The following is a 20,930-nucleotide window of genomic DNA, read 5'->3' as shown; positions in this document are numbered from 1 at the left end:
AACGATGTATGTGCCTTTAGGCAACATCAGTTAATCTATTAAGAATGATGTTTTATGTTACTAGGAACATCGTTTTTCGTTATTTGAAACGATGTCTAGTAATTTTGTAGACATCATTTCTATTTTTCAAAACCGATGTCCTGTATTTCATGGTAAATCAGTTTACTTTATAACAGCTGATTTGTACGTTGACAATAGATAACGGTTTGGTGTTTAGATATCGATGTGCATTGGTTTTGTGTACATCGATTTTTGGGTGATATTTCGATATGTTCATAATCATTAGACATCAGTCCAGTTTTAGGTACTGATTTGTAATCTCTGAATTGACATCGTTTTCTTTGACATTAGTGTTTTGTTCCCATTTATATACATCAGTTCATATATATATATATATATATATATATATATATATATATATATATATATATATATATATATATCTCAACATCTTAACTCAAGCACATCATCCAAAAATGGGACATTCCATTAATTTTCTTTCCAAATTCATGATCCAACAGAAAACTCCAAGCCTACAAAAGCTAGCCTAGAGACATATGAATAACAAGTTACAATCAGTTTTATCAACACACATTGCCTCAAAGAAAAAAACTAGCCTTACTCCAAATCATTTTAGTAGTCAAAATTCTATACCAAAGTCTGTATATAATCAGCCACTTCAATGCACACCTCATCGCTGTTGGCTATATGATTTCTGAGTCTTTACCGCCCACTACAACTGTATAAACCAACACAATCAAGTCACAATCATTGGGTAAACAAGTTAATATTTAATTAACCCAAAAACAAAACAAACAAACTCAAACAAAGAAACAAACAAACTGCAGCACCTGAACTACAAGATGGATCTGCACAACTACAAGTCACATCCAATACTAATATAACTGGACTTTACCAAATTTAAACACACATAAATCAAGAAAAATGAATCACCCATATACCATACATGTGCATACATGCACGCTTTTAGAATTCTCATGTTGCACCAAATTAAATGCACGTATTTCTTAACGCAAGCAAGCAAACCTCTATTTTAGTTACATCATTTACTTTTTAAAGAAAAAAAGAGCTAATACTTTAGAAAAAAAATAAATAGATGGAAGAGACAGTACAACAGAAGATGTATTACCTGATAGAAGGCGAAGCATAGAGGCCATCAAATGTTATTTCAAATTTTCAATTAAGTCATGACTATACATGTACCTCTATACCATCACGAGTATAGTTGATGAAAGTAGGCAAAGCTCTTGATCCTGTTTGAACGTCTGCCACGATATTCAGGTTCTCGTCCCGCACTTCCACCTTTCAAATCTCCAATCCCACTCATTGAGTAGTGTAATTTAGAATCATAAGTCAACATTTGCTGAACTGATCTAAACTCAACATTTGCTGAAGCTGAACAAAACAGTACCTGCTTGCATAGGTCCTTCAAGAAACTCAGAGTATGCAAAGGGCTTTATGTCATTGAACTTAGCAATGAACGAGTGCTTTACGATATCGATGATCATTTCACAGACGAATACCACACCAGCGTTCTGCAGTACCCAAATGTTAAAACAGTTTCCCATCAAATGTTTCCTCCAGAATGTTTTGAGCTAGGATGAATATGATAAATGCATAAATGTGGAACCTCTCCACAGAATCTGGTCACAAACAAAAAATAAAATAAAATCAAAGAGGATTTAGGACCATCTGAAAAGAATATAAGACTAATCTAATTTAATTCATCGGACACAGAACCACATCGATCTAGTTTAATTAACATAGTCGCTATAAGCCAATAAAAGGAAGCAAACTCACCAAAGTATACCAGGCTATGAATGTTTTCCTTACTATATCGCTTGAACACATTGCTTTTTATCTCGGCAAAGTTATAGGACACCAGCAAAGCGAACAAGTCATTATTGTGAGCAACAATGCAGTTTGACAAAGTAATTGCCTGAACAAAGAGGATAAATGCATGAATAAGTACGTAGAGTCAAGGATCCAATGACATTGAAGGGAAAATAACAGAACAAAAATCATAAATTTCTAAAGTAAGGATATTTGAGGTAGTCACGGCTAAAGCTTGGTCGCAAGTAAATCTCCAAATCCAGAATCTCATGTTTTCTGTTGGACAACTACCAAGTCCGTCTACTGAGTTGTAGAGATATGACAAAGATTAGCTCATTGACTTCAGATGACTACTTTTGAAGCACTATGAAAAACAAAATTTATATAACTAAACACTTAGACACCAGATAACTAGAACTCTTAGTTCTACAAGATATTGTACACAAAGAGCAAGATCATATTGTGTATAAAACTTCACATAATTAGTACCTAGTACTCTATCGGCCTTCCAATTGTGCAACTTATAGTTTTCACAGACAAGACACAATACCACCACAATCACTATTCCAAGATACAAGTAATCTCCACTTCTAGTTCGCAAACTGAGCTGATAAATTAAACAACGATCGAAAAAGCTAACCCAAGCATACAAAAATTGCTGAACATGATTATGGCAGTTTCAGCAGAACTTAAAGCATGAAAAACCATGTAGATATAACTGAACTCCTAATATATCAAACCTCCCATAGTTAGCAGTAGTAAAGAAGCTTACAAATCATTTTCAGATCCCTCCTCATAAACAAAAGTGCTGAAAACCGGTCCCATTGATCTTTTTGAATCATTACCGATCGAGCTACCATCTCCACCTTTGCTCTTCTAGCAATACAAAACAAACAATCCGACAAGAAAACCAAACAGAAAGTAAGTAACTACACCGCTGTACTAATACAGAGAAACATCAAAAACAACAAGGACTAGCGAGACCACTCACCACGTACAATCAAACCATCAGTCCAAGTAGGATCGATATAGCTCACTAACAATATCAATGTACTTCTGCCATGCTTGCTAAATCCTCAATCACCAAATCCCCAAGAAAAACATTTCAACCTCCAGACCGTCCAATCTCAAAACCATAACAAAATCAACAGTACGTTCAAACTCAAGGTGACCATACAAATCATAGAATAAAGCAATTAAAACCAAAATTCATTGCAATAGAGAAGTTAAGAAATTCTTTGCAATAGAGAAGTTAAGAAATTCATTGCTAAGTTGCTAACTCTCCCAGTGATCTTTAAGCTGTCAAGCACTCAGTCTTGCATGGCTTGCAGAGGCTATGTAGACCATGAAGCCTTATCTCAAAATTAAACCTCCAAACATCCAAAATAGATAAAACCCAGATGCAAGCAATGACCATTTGACTTGAAAACAGACAATCCCACAGTTTATCTTGGTTATTACCTTCACTCACTACCCAAAACCTAATTAAGTAAAATTCCATCAATTTTCTTCAACAATATTCTGAATAAACCAACAAAACGACATCAAAATCGCACCTTGATGAGGATTGTGTTGCCCCTAAAGAGCTGGAGCTTCTCCATGGTCTCAGGGTGGAGCGCGACGACAGAGTTGACATCATTGATGGCCTCATCGACGACAAGGCGATTCGCTGCCTTCTTCCGCTCGAGAATCGCAGAGCTGAAATCCCTCTTAGTCCCCTTATTGCAACAATTTTCAAAGCAATCGCATCAGAAATCAAAATCCCTAAAAATTTCAGAAAATCAAAAAAGTTAGCTTAAAATCAAAAAGAAGAGGAATTGGATCTGAGGGATTACGGGTCGGACGATTTAGCTTTATCGGTCATGGTGGAAGAAGAGCAGGAAACTGACTCACCCAACTCATTCTCCTTATATGTGAGGTCGGGCTCTAGCCCACAAATCCATAGAATAAAAACAACTAGAAGAAAACATCGAAGAGCGAAAAAGAAAAGGGGGGCTGGGTTTAGAAATTCATACACCGATCTGGAGAGAGAAGCTGAGATGAGATGAGATGAGAAGCTAATTGATCTCGGTCAAAGGTGAAGAAAGGTCGAGAAGGAGCTCGGGTTTCTTCGACATTGTCAGGATCTATGTTTCTTCGACTCTCTTGGCGTTTCAGACTCCGCCGGAAATGGAGGAGGAAGGATTGTGATGGTGAGGAAGAGCTCGAGTTTGGGAGCCAGCTCAACTGAGCTCGAGGGTTTCGATCTGTTTCACATTTGGGGTCGGGCGCAATTTTTTTCTAAGTGTGAAAGTTTTGAGTTTTAGTACCTACTTCTTCATTTTACTTAAAAACTTAGCGCGTTTTGCAAAAATAGGTTCCCGCAAATTTTCAAACAAAACTTTTAACACCGGTCATTTTAAGACCCGATGTTAATGATATACATTTAAATCGGTATTTTCTTAAAACGATGTTAGATTACGTTTTTACATCGTGTGCAAGTCTGACCGATTTAAAACATGCGATGTCTATGAACAGATTTCTAGTAGTGAATGCTTTTCCCAATCTTCAAATTTTTTCCATTGCCATTAATCAGTTTACCGGGGCCATCCCTTTGTCATTATCCAATGCAACAAATCTAGTGGTGTTTCAGTGTAATTCAAACAAACTCACTGGACATGTGCCCAATTTACGAAATCTTCATAACCTTATGGAATTCACTGTTGGTGATAATAATCTTGGAAGCGGTAAACATGGTGACTTGATTTTTGTCTCAGAATTGATCAATGCCACAGAGCTAAGCTGGTTGCAGGTTGATAACAGCAATTTTGGAGGCACCTTGCCCACATCAATATCCAATCTCTCAACCAATCTCCAAAGGCTTGGAGTTGGAGGAAACCACCTACATGGAAGCATCCCAACTGGATTAGGGAATCTTATCAACCTGCAAGTACTTGCTATGGAAGGAAACTCCTTCACAGGTAGCATCCCCATAGACATTGGGCAGCTTTCAGGGCTTGGGCGATTGTTTCTTAATAACAACCAATTATCCGGTAGCATTCCACCTTCTCTTGGAAACTTATCATTATTAATAAGTCTCAATTTGCAAGAAAATAATCTAGAGGGCAGCATCCCTTCTAGCCTAGGGAAATGCCATTGGTTAAAAGAATTGTGTCTTTTTGGAAACAATCTGAATGGCACAATACCTCCTCAGGTTTTTGGGCTCTCATCTTTATCAATAGTTTTGTATTTGGATGGAAACCAATTCACTGGTTCCCTTCCTATGGAGATTGGAAAATTGAAGAATCTAGGTGTATTGAACATTTCTAACAACTTGTTATCAGGAGAACTTCCTAGTAGCCTCGGCAGTTGTCAGAGTTTAGAAGTCCTACTCTTGCAAGGCAACTTCTTCAATGGGCTCATCCCTTCATCTATGAAGGAATTGAGAGCGATTCGAGATTTAGACCTTTCTCGCAACAATTTCTCAGGAGGTATTCCACAGTTCTTCGAGGGCTTTGGAAACTTGGAGAATCTTAACCTATCCTTCAATCAGTTTTGGGGAGCTGTACCAACTGGTGGTATTTTTAAGAATGCAAGTGCGACTTCAGTTATTGGAAACACTAGGCTCTGCGGCGGTATTGCTAAGTTTCAACTTCCGGTGTGCAAGACTAAAGAAGGAGGGTTGTCTTATAGAATGAAGTTAATGATCTCTCTGGTTTCCGGGTTCACTCTTCTGGGACTGGGTATGTTGTTGTCTTTTTTCCTTCTTCGTAAGAAAAGGAAAGAAATTGAATTGAGCACTTTGGGGAACTCTGTTTTGCAAGTTTCATATGCTGCACTTCTAAAAGCTACTGATGGGTTCTCTTCAGCTAATTTTATTGGTGTGGGTGCTTTTGGGTCTGTGTACAAAGGAATTCTTGCTGAAAATAGCACTACTGTCGCTGTGAAGGTGTTTAACATGTTACATCGGAGAGCTTCTAAGAGTTTCATCTCCGAATGTGAGGCATTGAGAAACATCAGACACCGAAATCTGGTCAAGATTCTAACTGCATGCTCAAGTATTGATTTCAATGGCAATGATTTTAAGGCTGTTGTTTACGAGTTCATGGACAACGGGAGCTTAGAGGATTGGTTGCATCCATCTACTGGAACCGAAGAGTTAACAGAAGCACCCAAAAGTTTAAATCTAGTTCAAAGGGTCGACATCGCCATTGATGTTGCTAGTGCAATGGATTATCTTCACAACCACTGTGAAACACCAATTGTTCATTGTGATCTCAAGCCAAGTAATGTTCTTTTGGATAGTGACCTGACTGGACATGTTTCCGACTTTGGGCTGTCAAGGTTTCTAATAGAACCAACCAATAATGTGTCTGGAAATCAGTCAAGCTCCATTGGAATCAGAGGATCGGTTGGTTATGCTGCACCAGGTAATTTTTCTCATATGCTTCAGAATTTTCTCTTCCCTTGGTTTACTCTTACATATTTCAATTAGAGCTGTTTGATTTATTCACAGATGTAGTGACAAATATTTGTTGATACTTTTTGAACAGTAGAGTACGGTATGGGAAGTGAGGTATCCACATACGGGGATGTTTACAGCTTTGGCATTCTCTTGTTAGAAATGTTTATAGGGAAGAGACCCACTGATCATATGTTCAATGACAGCTTAAATCTTCATAATTATGTGAAGACAGCTCTCCCTAAACGTGTTTCAGAGATCTCAGAATCACTAATTTTTCAAGAAGGCACCACCAATGTGGCTGAAGCTCACAGGCACAGCCGATTGAGTGTGAGAGCAAAGAAAATTGAAGAGTGCTTGACTTTGATACTTGGTATAGGAATTGCATGTTCTGTTGAATCCCCCACAAACAGAAAAGATATCAGTGATGTTGCATCCCAATTGCAATCCATTAGGCGCAATCTTCTCGGCTAGAACTTTCAAATTATTAATGGTTTGAGATGGCTTTAATAAATTGTTGTATGGTTCTTGTACTCTGATCTGTTTTGTTTTTGAATTGTCTCTGAAGTCTTGTTGCTACCTTAGTGGTTCTTGAAATTTTCATGGTAATGTACTAAAAACTTAAAAAGAATAAAAAAGTGTACTAATACTTATTCTGTAAATCTGTTATCCTAAATCGAAACATGTATATGATCCCATTCAAATCAATGAATCAAGTAAGAGCTGTCATCAGCTTGATCAGTTGTACTGCATCAACCTGACGTTTGTTGGGTTGTGTTGTGATTTTTTATTTTACCAAGTGAGCATGAAATTGATCTTGAGCATGTATTTTTGTGCTGCGCGTGATTTTTGTGTTTCCGCTACGGTTGATGAGGAAATAGTTTTTTTTTTTTTGGTGAGAGATGAGGAAATAGTTAAAAACGAACAATACTATTATCTAAATTTTGTCTGGTGTGAATCAATTTTGTCTAACCAGATGAAAGTCTACCCCAAGTCCGCATGTGATGCACCTTTTCATCAACCATAATAGATCATGCTTAGATTTAGAAAGAGTGAGAGAAATTGAGTTCAAACTTTCGATCTGGTTACAACACGTCGTGACAATGTTTTGGTAATAAATGTGTATTGGAAGAGAAAATGCACATTCCCTGTACAAACGAACGTCAAGGAAGAATGCCCCAGAAAAGAATTGGTGGAGAAATAAGAGTGGCCTTATACATTTCTTTCTGGAAAATAAACGTGCACCATGCAAATGTTATGAATTTACCTTCTTATGTAATTCTATGTCACTCTGTCATGCAGATTAGTTTTCCATGTGCCTCACTTAGAACTTACCAAATGCACACCCAAATACCCAACTGATCGATGTGTCTTCTCCCTCTCTCTTGATGAGCTAATATCGCCTAACCTCTTATTGATTTTATAAAAATAAATAAAAAAAATAAAAAAAAATTTGATCAAAATGAGCAAGTATCAGCACATGGGGATGTCTACAGCTTTGATATTCTCTTGTTAAAAATGTTTATATGGAAACCGCCCGCTGAAAATATGTTTAGCGACGGCTTGAGTCGTCATAATTTTGTGAAATTTGTTCTCCCTGAACGTGTTGCAGAGGTTGCGGATTCATGAGTTCTTCAAGGAGGCATCACCAATGTTTATGACGCTCCTAAACAAACCAGCGTGAGAGAATAGAAAATCAAAGAGTTCTTGACATTAATATTTGGAATTGAAATTGCGTGTTCTACTGAATTCCCAACAAGCCGAAAAGATATGATTGATCGATGTTCCATCTGAATTGCACTCCATTAGGGAAAAATCTTCTTGAATTACTATATTATGATCGATTTTATATGATTGTATGCTTCTTGCCCTTCTTGTATTTTGATCTCTCTGAGAACGTAATGAAAAGAATACAAGACGGTAACTTACATAATGTGTTAGTAACCTCTTACCCTTTATCTGTAACACATGATCCCATGCAAACTGAAATTTGATCAGTTCCTAACTTACTGAGTACCGTTAACTTTTTAATGGTACATAGAGTTCATATTTCATCCCAACTCTGTTTTATAAATCCCCATGGATAACTCTGAAATCAAGTTTTTGATACCAGACAATTTTTTATCAAACAATTTCAAGCATCTTCCTTCAAAATTATCTTGTTAATAGAATTAATCATGCGATTAAGATCAATTGATAAAGTTTATCATAATCAGTTAACTAGAAGGCATTAAAAGATATCAAATTGATTTGCTTGTCATATCTTAATTTCCTGGAATTAAAACACACCATGTTAATGAAGTAATTAGTATAAGTCTATACGATGCTCGGAAAAATCAACATCCAGATTATGAACTTTGTCTTATCTTGTAATTACTGAAATGCAAATTAGAAAATACAATTTTAGAAGAAAGTCAGTATATATATTCTCATAAAAAAAAGTCAGTATTTATGATTGAAGTAAACAGAGGAAAACAGAGACCTTAGAGCAGAATGAACATGGTTGTTGCCTGTTGGCTTAGTGGCCTTTATTATTGGAACCACGAACCAAACTCAACTTTACATGAGTGGATTGTAATTGGATTTCGTTTAGCTAATAAGAGGAAAACCCAATATCAAGAACAGCTCTCAATTTATCATGACCAGTTAATATCTGTCAATTATTTGTCTCCAACTCAAAAATGTGGTATTTGGTACTTTTGTAGCTTACCAAGTGAGGATGAAATTTATATTGGCATTGCCTTTTTGGCCCCTGGAAGAGGGAGTTGGATTTTGGCCTTTGAGTAATTTGTTCACCCAAACAAGATTTCTTCCACAAGTAATATTCCAATGTGTATCTAGTTTTATCAGCTCAAAGTTCATTGAAAAATAAGGACCTGCAAACAATAGGCTCTGGAGCTGTTACTCATTCCGTGTCAGATTAGTCATTTGTTTCTCTTGTTGTATACAGGAGCAAATCCAGAGTGGAAATGATTATCTCTCTAACCGACAATTGATTTAACAATCTTGACCAAATCGTATAAAAAAAAAAAAAAAAACAATCTTGACCAAATGCTAACAGGCTTCTAAGAGTTACCTTATTGACCGTCACCACCTCCACCACCCCAATTGTTAATTTTATTTTATATTACTCATTGGCAAAGAAGTTCAAAATAGATTTTAGAAAAGAATGTGGCTTCTTTTTGACATTGTTTTTCTTCCCCTGCCCGTAATGTGGAAAATCATAGTGTAGCACATTTCTTGTACCACATTCAGTTGAAGAAAATAATATTACATGAGTTGTTACGCTTGCCAAAAGAAACCACAGGACTTGAAAGAGCTAGGGGCTAATCTTTCTTCTCTGAGATTGATGTTCATTCTCATGCAAAAAGAAATGACCCACACGTATTAATGTGGCCACTATGTTTGACAATTGACATGGTCGGTACTTGGTACATTGTTGCATGATTCACGTAGTGCATATGTGAGTGAATTGTTGTAGACAATTAATGGTGATAGCATGTGAAGTGAAGACTAGCTTATTGGTCTTTGATTGCTGCTTCACGTTATTCACAAGATGGGAAGCTTAATTGTTGTAGGCAATGGCTTATGCAGTTATGCTACTGGTCTTGGTGCTTCTTCTTCCCTTATGATAGATATTTTACTTTGATAGAGGAAATTATAATATAGTTAAGAAAAGAAATAAGTCGGTCAGTCTTTTGCAAGGAAGCAATAATCAAGCCAAGGTAAGTGTGCTCATCTTGATTATATATTCTATATATTGATTTTATGACTCTAACGAACTTGTACTTGATAACCAACGCCGCATAACCAAACAAACACCCACATACATCTTCCTCTCTTTGGTTCCACCAAAAAAAAAAAAAAATCCCTGGTGTAAGTTTTGGCTCTGAATTTGGTTTTGATAAGTGATAACTCGGTTTTTAATACGTGGACTAAACAGTCGTCTTTGGAGAACAAGAGTAGGAAAGAAAGGGAATTTCTATCTATAATTTAGTTTTTTATGCCTCAAATGGAACTCACCTATTTAGCAACGAACAATCTCCTTTCGTTTAGTTAATACACCCAAAAAAAAAAATCAATGGGAATTTTAGTTTTTTTTTTTTTTTTTTTCGAAAGCAGAAGGCAAAAGTTTGGATTGATGAGATTCAAACTCCTTCAGATTCTTACCGGCCAAAGCTGCTCTGTGCGGCGGATTTCGGTCGGTCGTCATCATTTTTGATCCAGTTATGACACATGTGCACCGCATGTGATTGCAGTAAACATAAATTTAGTAACCTCAAAGTTTTCTTTGGTATTCCTAAACATCAACAGAACGTGAAAGCCACGCACTGTTAAAACCGAGTTGGACATCCACTCGGGGTGGTCAGCAGACGCTTGCCCCATGGAACACCCTAACAACAGTTGCCTTTGGAAAACGAGAGTCGTCTTTAGTCGGAAGCAAGCGAGTCAAGTCAATCTTCTTTTGGAAGAATGCAATAAATCAATCAACAGTGGTTCTCCTGTTGGAAATTTTATGATTTAAAATTAAAATGTATTTTATTTATTTCATTATTTATGTTGGGGGGTTATTTTTATTTTGTGTTTATTTCTCTATTTATGGTTTAACTGTTTTATGTTATAAATATATGATTATTATTTGACCGTTATACGGTTAATGAGGCTATTGATGGTATGGTAAGTGTGCCCTATATAAGGGTATGTGGCTATGGTTGGAAGGCATATGGTGAGACATGAAACATGCACATGTGTGGGAGTTTAGATTGTCGGATAATGAGGGTATACATGATGGTATAATCCACCATAATGCAACCACTTTAGCCAAATACCTATACATATACATATAGGTATATACATATACATATACATACTTTACTTATACACCATTTTGAGTGCACGGGTGATTAAGGTTCAATTGGGCTTCTTAGCTGCACGACGGAGCTCGAAGAGTTGTTGTATCTTGGGGGAAGTTCGTCATTCAACCCTGTGCAGTAGGGGACGAATCTTCTCTTAGGACAGTGCGTTTGCACGCCTCGACTCAGTATGTTTTCCTATATATATAAATCTATATATTATTACTTTTCCTTACTTTATTTTATTTTCTTATCTATATTATTATTCTTATTTCCCAAAATATTTCCATATTATTTTATTTTATTTTTACAAGAATTCCGTCCCATATTTTTTACAACATCTCCATCCCTTCGAGTACTTCTTGATCACATATTCTATAAATTAGATTGTCATGCCTAACACAAAACTACCTATTTCACAACTCAACACCAGCCATATTTATCTCAGCCCCTTTAGTCCAAAGAAGAAACTAAAAATGGGGGGAGTTTTGGTTATGAAATTGGTTTTGATATACTCATTAGTTTTAAATTCCATGTCCATTTTCTGTTGTAGCTTCATGCAATTGAACAATCCGAGACTCGAAGGGAATGAGACGGATAGGCTAGCATTGCTAGCAATCAAAGCTCAAATACAATACGATCCTAACCGGGTCACAAGCTCATGGAATGAAACCCTTCACTTTTGCCTGTGGCACGGCGTCACCTGCAGTCGACGACATCACCAAAGGGTGACGAAGCTGGAGCTGGGGTCTCTAGCGTTGGTGGGATCCATATCTCCACACATAGGAAATCTAAGCTTCTTAAGAGAGGTAAATTTTAAGAACAATAGCTTCACTCATCAAATCCCTCCTCAAATTGGCCATTTGCATAGACTGCAGGTATTGCATCTACACAATAACTCATTTACTGGCACCATTCCTGCCAATATATCCAATTTGTTCAAACTCATCACTCTCCGTCTTGATGCAAACAATCTAGTGGGTCAAATTCCTCCCGAACTAAGTTCCTTGTCAAAGCTTCAGACTTTTGTTTTGCAAAACAACAATTTAACAGGAGAGATCCCTCCTTCTTTGGGGAACATGTCTTCTCTCGAGACATTTTCTATAGTTAATAATAGCTTAGAAGGAAGCATCCCTAGTTCTCTATGCCAGTTGAAAAGATTAACATATATCTATTTCGAATCAAATAGGTTATCTGGTGTCATCCCTTCCTGCATTTACAACCTCTCTGGTATAGTTGGTTTCAATGTAGCAATAAACCAAATTCAAGGAAGTCTTCCATCAAACTTGAGCAATGCTTTTCCCAACCTTCAAATATTTTCCGTTTTCGACAATCAATTTACTGGGGCCATCCCTTCCTCAATATCCAAGGCAACAAATCTTCTGGTGTTTCAATGTTCCTCAAACAAACTCTCTGGACAGGTGCCAAATTTACGAAATCTTCATAACCTTATGTGGTTCGTTGTCCTTGGTAATAATCTGGGAAGCGGTAAAGATGGTGACTTGAGTTTTGTCTCAGAATTGATCAATGCCACACAACTAACTCGGTTGGGGTTCAGCTTCAACAATTTTGGAGGCACGTTGCCCACATCAATATCCAATCTCTCAATCAATCTCCAAGCCCTTGCAACGGGAGAAAACCACCTACATGGAAGCATCCCAACAGGATTAGGGAATCTTGTTAACTTGCAATTACTCTATATGTCAAGAAACTCCTTCACAGGAAGCATCCCCGCAGACATTGGGAGGCTTTCAAGTCTTGGCAACTTGAATCTTGGCAACAACCAATTATCAGGGAGCATTCCATCTTCTCTTGGAAATTTAACATTGTTAACACGTCTCCACTTGCAGGAAAATATTCTAGAGGGTAGCATCCCATCCAGTCTAGGGAAATGCCATTGGTTAATCAAATTGGTTCTTTCTGGAAACAATCTAAATGGCACGATACCGCCCCAAGTTATTGGTCTCTCATCTTTATCAACAATTTTGGGATTGGATGGAAACCAATTGAGTGGTTCCCTTCCCATGGAGATTGGAAATTTGAAGAATCTAGGTAGACTAGACGTTTCTAACAACTTGTTATCAGGAGAACTTCCCAGTAGCCTCGGCAGTTGCCAGAGCTTAGAAGTCCTATCCTGGGAAGGCAACTTCTTCTTGGGGGCCATTCCTTCATCTATGAAGGACTTGAGAGGGATTCAATACTTAGACCTTTCTCGCAACAATTTGTCTGGAGAAATTCCACAATTTCTTGAGAATATGAACTTGGAGTACCTGAACCTCTCCTTCAACCAGTTTTGGGGAGCAGTACCAACTGGCGGTATTTTTAAGAATGCAAGTGCGACTTCAGTTGCTGGAAATGCTGGACTCTGCGGAGGTATGGCTAGTCTTCGACTTCCTCTGTGCAAGCTTAATGAGTCTAAAGGAGAAGGGTTGTCTCGGAGAATGAAACTAATGATCTCTTTAGTCTCTGGGTTCACTCTTTTGGGACTGGTTGTGGTGCTGTCTCTTTTTCTTCTTGGTAAGAAAAGGAAAGAAGCTAATTTAAGCACTTTGGGGAACTCTGTTTTGCAAGTTTCATATGCTACACTCCTCAGAGCTACCGATGGTTTTTCTTCAGCTAATTTGATAGGTGTGGGTGCTTTTGGGTTTGTGTACAAAGGAATCCTTACTGATGATAGAGTTGTTGTCGCTGTGAAGGTCCTTAACATGCTACAACGGGGAGCAGCTAAAAGTTTCATGGCCGAATGTGAGGCGTTGAGAAATATCAGACATCGAAATTTGGTCAAGATCTTAACTGCATGTTCAAGTATTGATTTTGGCGGCAATGATTTCAAGGCTCTTGTTTACCAGTTCATGGACAACGGGAGCTTGGAAGAGTGGTTGCATTCATCTACTGGAACTGGAGAGGTATCAGAAGCACCCAAAAGTTTAAGTCTTTTTCAGAGGCTCAACATTGCCATTGATGTTGCTAGTGCATTGGATTATCTTCACAACCATTGTGAAACACCGATTGTTCATTGTGATCTCAAGCCAAGTAATGTTCTCTTGGATGGTGACCTGACTGGACATGTTTCTGACTTTGGGCTGTCAAGGTTTCTCTCAGAACCAACCATGAGTGTTTCTGGAAATCAATCAAGCTCCATTAGAATTAGAGGATCGGTTGGTTATGCTGCACCAGGTAATTTTCCTCATATGCTTCAGAATTTTTTTCTCGCCCTGTTTTACTGTAACATATTTCAAAAACACTAAGAGCTATTTGATTTATAAATATGTAGTGACAAATATTTATGATATTGTTTAAATTGTAGAGTATGGTATGGGAAGTGAGGTATCCACATACGGGGATGTCTACAGCTTTGGCATTCTCTTGTTAGAAATGTTTACGGGGAAGCGACCCACTGATCACATGTTCAATGATAGCTTGAATCTTCATAATTATGTAAAAACAGCTCTCCCTGAACTGGTTTCAGAGATTTCAGAATCCCTACTTCTTCAAGAAGGCACCACCAATGTAGCTGAAGCTCACAGGCAAAGCCGATTGAGTGTGAGAGCACAGAAAATTGAAGAGTGCTTGACTCTAATACTTGGTATAGGAATTGCATGTTCTGTTGAATCCCCCACAAACAGAAAGGATATCAGTGATGCTGCATCTGAATTGCAATCCATTAAGTGCAATCTTCTCAACTAGAACCTTTCAAATTATTATGTTTTGTGATGGCTAATAAATTGTTGTATATGTGAACAGAAAAGGAAAAGCATACCTATGGAATTGTTCGTTAATCCATTTTCCAAGATTTCACCAATTTTGTTGGGAAGCATAACAGCAGGTATGCCTATCTCAACATCAGGCTCGTCGTCTTCACAAACCATCTTGAAAAGTTCTATACGACACACAGCAATACTTTTTGTAACATATACTTATTTTCACCTAATCAATTTTGACCACCATTTTTTTCTACAGTACACACAGCAATACTTATTGTTACTTATACTTATTTTCACTTGATCAATTTTGACAGTCATTTTTTTTATAATGAACAGCGATTATAACAATGAAATTTTCTTTTCTGTTGCTACTGTTTCCCCCCATATTAATTGTAAAAATGTATTGAACATTTTTACTCAGCAAGAGAATTTAGAGCACTTTAGGATGGAGACTTTTCTAGACCATGAAGATAAGAAAAATTAGATGCAAATACCTGGACGGTTATTTATGATGAGGATGGCTGAAGCATTAGCAGATTCAGCCATATTTGCCTTGGTGGTAAAACTGCAATTTCCTCGGTGTACCAAAATGACCTCATCATGTGCAAGCTACCCAAAAGATATGCACTACACAATCAGATGAGCATATCTGATAGCTTCCAATCAGGAAGATTATCACTTCTAATTACTGTAAAACATTGTAGTGTAGATTGATGTTGTAGAATGGAAAGATCATAACAAGTATACCTTATTCTTGGGTTTGGTACAACAATCAGGGGGGTCTGTCAGAACCACTCTAGTATGATTGGCATGCTTTTCCTTTGATTCCAGGGTAGGTCCAAATCGAGCCCCGACACCAACATACTCGTTGGCTTCTACACCGTTGATCCAAGTCGGGACCGGAGCCGACAAGGGGTCGCGGTCCGCCATTCTTCTGGAGCCTCGCCGAAGCTTGGTCTGGGGAACATGCGTTCGCCGCCGCCGACTTGCTCTACGAGGTCGCTCCGAAGATTTCGGAGGCCTCCTCACCAGTACTTTCGGTTTTCACATTTTATCAGATTTATTAAATTGATTTGCTTGTCATATCTTAATTTCCTGGAAATTAAAACACACCTTGTTATTGTTATACGAGATGCTTAGAAAAATCAACATATGGTTTATGAAATTTGTATTGGCGTGTAATTACTGAAATGCAAATTAGAAAATACAGTTATAGAAGAAATTCAATAAACAAAACAGAGGAAAACAGAGACGACCACAGACATGCTTAGAAGTTGGAACAAAGTCAACATTAATCGGTGCTGCTTACTGCCCTTGGACCCAATAATTGCAACTACACACCGAAAACAGTCGTGTTGGGAAAAAAATGGATGCATTATTAGTACAGTAGTAATAGTTTGTGTTTGGCTCCAATTTTGCTGCAGCTGGTCAACAGTCTCTTTTCTTGCGCGGGCGTGCCAGCACCGTTCGGGTGCGGTCGTCGGGGGTGTCCCTTGACCTGACTTCTATCAAGTGATTGTAGACAAGGAGAGCACCAACCTCGTCGTGGGATTCTTTGTGCCTCGTGGTGAGGACTTTGCTGAAGTTTCTTCTTGTTAACACAATCGATACTCAATATTGTAGATCGAGCAGAGCGACATCACCGGGAAGTGTTGAGATCTTGCTAAAGCGTGACTTTAGCTTGGCTGGGTTGCTAGGGCGTTACCCTTGCTTGGCTGGTTCTGTAACCGTTGTGGTCGCGGCACTACCGTCGGCTCCCGAGGAGACTAGGACCGAAGTACGTTGACAGAGGGTTTGGTGGCACTGAAAGTCGGCTTCTGAGAAGACTAGGACTAGGAGTGTGATCACCGCTAAGAGAAAGAGAAGGAGAGGAGTTGCTCTTAGAGAGGTTTGCTCTAGAGAGAACTTAGATCATCTTAGAGATGTTTTGATGTTGTGAATGTGTGTTTTAAAATGAGAAGAGAATGTGTTTATATAGGGAAGAAAAAGAAGAGTGAAATGATGAGTGGAAGAAAAATAATGAAAGTAGATCTAAGTTCACTTGTAAAATATGGAAAAGATAGAGAAAAGATGAAATGAAAGCAAAGCATGAAGGTGCAGCAACATGGAAGTGGTGATGATCTATTAAAGAGATTGTAGAAGAAAAATATATCTAAGGAAAAAGAGAAAAGCATCTAGCTTTCTTCATGTGGGTAGGAAACATGAACATGTGAATATTGAGCTGGTTTTAGGTCAGTTTCTGCCCCTTTATTCCTTCAATTATTTCTCCAACAAGACTTCATTATATGCCTTCGACTTCTTCATATGAAATGTTCCACTATGAGTGTAGATCATCTTGACAAATTTTCAGATTTTTATTCCATGTGGTTGGGCCGAAAATGCTGCTGGACCTCTTACAGGTCCAGTTTTCCAGTTTTGCTTCTGTAGAAAATTGGGCTGATTGTTTGAAGGCCTTCCACTCAAAAAAAGCTCTTGCACTCTTCATAAGAAATGATCCTTGGGCTGTCTAGAATGGATCTGGAAAGTTTCAGCACATTTCGATTTCATTTGGTTAGTCTGCCACCCCTCCTTCCTTGTCTAGCTCGGTTTTTCCTAGCCGAAGTAGGAAAATGTGCTAAAGTTGACTTTTCATGTTTCCATGCTTCCATGCTTTCATAGTAGGCTTTATTTAGCCTCTAAATATATATTTCGAACTTGTCGACAATATATAGCTTGAGCCACTGACATTGGCTCAATTTCTCCAAGACACGCCTTGTCAGGCCAAAATGCTTATTTTGGGTCCAAACATTGCCCCCCAGACCTCGAAGTCAAAGGTCTTCGTCTTGACTGAAGAGGTCTTGAATCAGCACTCCTCTTATAATGTCGTTGCTCCAAAGCCACTTGTATTGGCTTGACTAAAATTACTTGAACAGTAGCCTCTCTCCCTCTTAATTATACATAGTGAGCATACATATATTAATCGCCAGTCTTCCTTCGCGAACCATCCTTTGCGAGGCCATGTAATTAAAACCACTTCGCTGCCAACAATTCGCAACCCAGCTTTCGCCACAATTATTGGCAAAAATATTGATTTGACCTCCTCCACTGCTAATACCATACTAGGCATATTAAATGCCTCTTGTATATGTGCCCAGACCAATACCAATGGCCTCTTAAGTATATTAGCAAGTTCCAGCCACTATTAGGCAAGAACACAATTTTTTGCATCCTCCGCGACGCACAAATTTGAAACTCTTTTTGTATTTTTGTATTTTTTTTTTTTAATTTTAATAAGACATTGTGAATCAAGGTTTAGACATGCGGCCCAAGTATAATCGTCTAGACACAAATTTTCTTTCAAATCCTTTGGGCAACCTTACTGAAATGGCCAGGTGGGGGAGGGCGAACAAGAGATGCAGAATCCATTTTGGCATGAGCTACTCCCACATAGTGGTTTAGGCCCATTTGCACGCACTTCTGGATTCAAGAACCTGTCATGAACGTTGTCCCCTTTCTAGACACCATTTCACATAGGCTATACTTACTAAGATGAGAAATGTCATAAGTGTGAAGACAGTTCAACAAGTGTTAATAAAAGCCGCCCTTAACCTTAAGGGACCTGAACTAGGCACCAATAAGGAGTTTAGGCCAATATTAACAAAAGAGACTTCACCTATTCCGTTATGATTCACAAATGACGAAAATAAAAATGAAAACTGAAAATTGACAGGAAATTTAAAAACAAAGAAAGAAGTTAGCAGCACTATATTTGGCTAACCTCCAGAAGGCCACGGGGGAGGCCATCTATGCTTCACTCCAAGCTCCGATGTATCAAAATTTGTAGTGTAAAAATCCCTCCTATGAGAGCTTGTAGAAAAAGAACAAAGATACTTCTCGTTGAAGAATTTGGAGGAATTTGGCTCGTGAGAGGGGTATTCTTGCCCCCCAAGTATCTTTGTTGGTTGACGAGACATGATCTCCAATTGTAATTTGGAAGATGACGGTGTCCCAAGATCGGCTTTGTCGCCAACTGTCGCCAACTTCTCTTGATCAAAGGGATCATCATGGGTCATATCTTGCCCCCCATGCATCTGATCAGTAGCCACATATTTGGCTTGATCAGTGGAGACATCAGATATTTGTTCAGAGACAATTTTCTTGTCTGAAGAACAATCTTGTTGATGACGTTCTCCATAAGTAGCCTCTATGTAAGGCTGTGATTCACCAGTGAGGCCATTAGGTTGATTGCCACCTATAGGCAAATCAGCCTCATAAATGACCTCTTCTCGAGCGTTCTGCTCAATTTCTAGGTCCCAATCGCGAAACCTCTGCTTTGTTTTTGCCATCAAAATGGCCATGTCCCTGGCTTGCTTTTCTTTATTCCTCTCGATGTTGGCCATGATGATCGCGAGCTGTTCATCAATGCTTGCCCCCTCTGGGATGGGAATAGGCATAAACTCATCATTAATGGCGGTATCGCCAATGGTGGCAACATTGTCCATCAATTCACTTTAGGAATTTCTTTTGGTAAAGATTTTCCCCTGGCATCTCAATGATGACGAAAAAAGACTCTAGTATAGTCCCACTGGGCGTGCCAAAATGTTTGGCTTGAAGCCCGGTGGTTGAATGTGCTTCAAGATAAAAACTTCTTATGTAGTCTCACTGGGCGTGCCAAAATGTTTGTTTTGAAGCCCGGTGGTTGAATGTCTTCAAGAAAAGAGAAAAAAAAAAATTCTAACCTTGTCCCACTGAGCGTGCCAAAATGTTTGGCTCCAATTTTGCTGCAGCTGGTCAACAGTCTCTTTTCTTGCGCGGGCGTGCCAGCACCGTTCGGGTCCGGTCGTCGGGGGTGTCCCTTGACCTGACTTCTTTCAAGCGATTGTAGACGAGGAGAGCACCAACCTCGTCGTGGGATTCTTTGTGCCTCGTGGTGAGGACTTTGCTGAAGTTTCTTCTTGTTAACACAATCGATACTCAATATTGTAGATCGAGCAGAGCGACATCACCGGGAAATGTTGAGATCTTGCTAAAGCGTGACTTTAGCTTGGCTGGGTTGCTAGGGCGTTACCCTTGCTTGGCTGGTTCTGTAACCGTTGTGGTCGCGGCACTACCGTCGGCTCCCGAGGAGACTAGGACCGAAGCACGTTGACAGAGGGTTTGGTGGCACTGAAAGTCGGCTTCTGAGAAGACTAGGACTAGGAGTGTGATCACCGCTAAGAGAAAGAGAAGGAGAGGAGTTGCTCTTAGAGAGGTTTGCTCTAGAGAGAACTTAGATCATCTTAGAGATGTTTTGATGTTGTGAATGTGTGTTTTAGAATGAGAAGAGAATGTGTTTGAGAGTTTCTATTGGGACCTCCAAATCTGCTCACTTGACCTCACTCTATTATGAATTATTAAATGACATATATAACCTACTATAAAATGACTATTAAGGACAATAATTATACCAAAAAAATATTATATTTATTTTATGTAGACTTTCGAATTCAATAATATTAGATTGTATTCCTTATTATTTTCCTTATCTATTTTCATTTTCCAATTTCACTACATACTCATTAAAGCATTCATATATATTTAATAAGAATTAAAAATATGATTAAGATCATGTGACATAAAAATGTATGATATATATGTTGAACGCATACTGGTGAGGAAAAACAAAATAAATTCTCTTATGATTTATGACCTAAATCTAAGTCAATCCATTATATTCGCAAAAAAAAAAAAATAATAATAATAATAAATATATTTAAATAATTAATCATGTGGTACAAAAAATACAGAAAAAAAATAAACATTAAAAAACGAATGATTTTTTTTTTTGAGAATAAAAACAAATGATTTCTTCATTTTTTTTTGCACAGCTAAAATAGAAAAAATATATATAAAAAAAAAACATAATAGTTCATGGCATTTTCTTATTGATTAGACATTAATTTTTGAAACTCAAGTTTGATTAAGAAATGTATATTTACTTAAGATTTATAGAGTGATTAAATCATTGAAATGACTAAATTTTTTATTTTAAAGATAATAATTCATTAATTTGTTTGCAAATTATATGAGTGAGGTTATTTGAGGAAGTTTAGTGAGGTT

General features: G+C 38.0%; 3 protein-coding genes across 3 annotated transcripts; 2 read left to right on the top strand and 1 right to left on the bottom strand.

Annotated features, from left to right (window-relative positions):
* Positions 1-5,222: 5,222 nt before the first annotated feature.
* Positions 5,223-6,867, top strand: LOC133714019 (probable LRR receptor-like serine/threonine-protein kinase At3g47570). The gene is made up of 2 exons (XM_062140034.1): positions 5,223-6,263; positions 6,390-6,867. The coding sequence occupies exons 1-2, from the start codon at positions 5,267-5,269 to the stop codon at positions 6,767-6,769; spliced, it is 1,377 nt and encodes a 458-aa protein (XP_061996018.1). The 5' UTR covers positions 5,223-5,266; the 3' UTR covers positions 6,770-6,867.
* A 4,757-nt stretch (positions 6,868-11,624) lies between these two features.
* Positions 11,625-14,860, top strand: LOC133716703 (probable LRR receptor-like serine/threonine-protein kinase At3g47570). Its single transcript, XM_062143378.1, has 2 exons — positions 11,625-14,325; positions 14,456-14,860. The coding sequence occupies exons 1-2, from the start codon at positions 11,625-11,627 to the stop codon at positions 14,833-14,835; spliced, it is 3,081 nt and encodes a 1,026-aa protein (XP_061999362.1). The 3' UTR covers positions 14,836-14,860.
* On the bottom strand, positions 14,850-16,075 carry LOC133716702 (signal peptide peptidase-like 4). The gene is made up of 3 exons (XM_062143377.1): positions 15,600-16,075; positions 15,347-15,461; positions 14,850-15,028 (listed from the first exon to the last, which is right to left on the bottom strand). Exons 1-3 carry the CDS (start codon positions 15,780-15,782, stop codon positions 14,850-14,852), a joined length of 477 nt encoding a protein of 158 aa, XP_061999361.1. The 5' UTR covers positions 15,783-16,075.
* Between the last annotated feature and the right edge of the window lie 4,855 nt (positions 16,076-20,930).

The sequence above is a fragment of the Rosa rugosa genome, chromosome 6 (assembly GCF_958449725.1).
Source record: "Rosa rugosa chromosome 6, drRosRugo1.1, whole genome shotgun sequence".
In the NCBI taxonomy this organism is placed as follows: domain Eukaryota; kingdom Viridiplantae; phylum Streptophyta; class Magnoliopsida; order Rosales; family Rosaceae; genus Rosa; species Rosa rugosa.
This window is presented reverse-complemented; position numbering and strand designations above follow the sequence as displayed.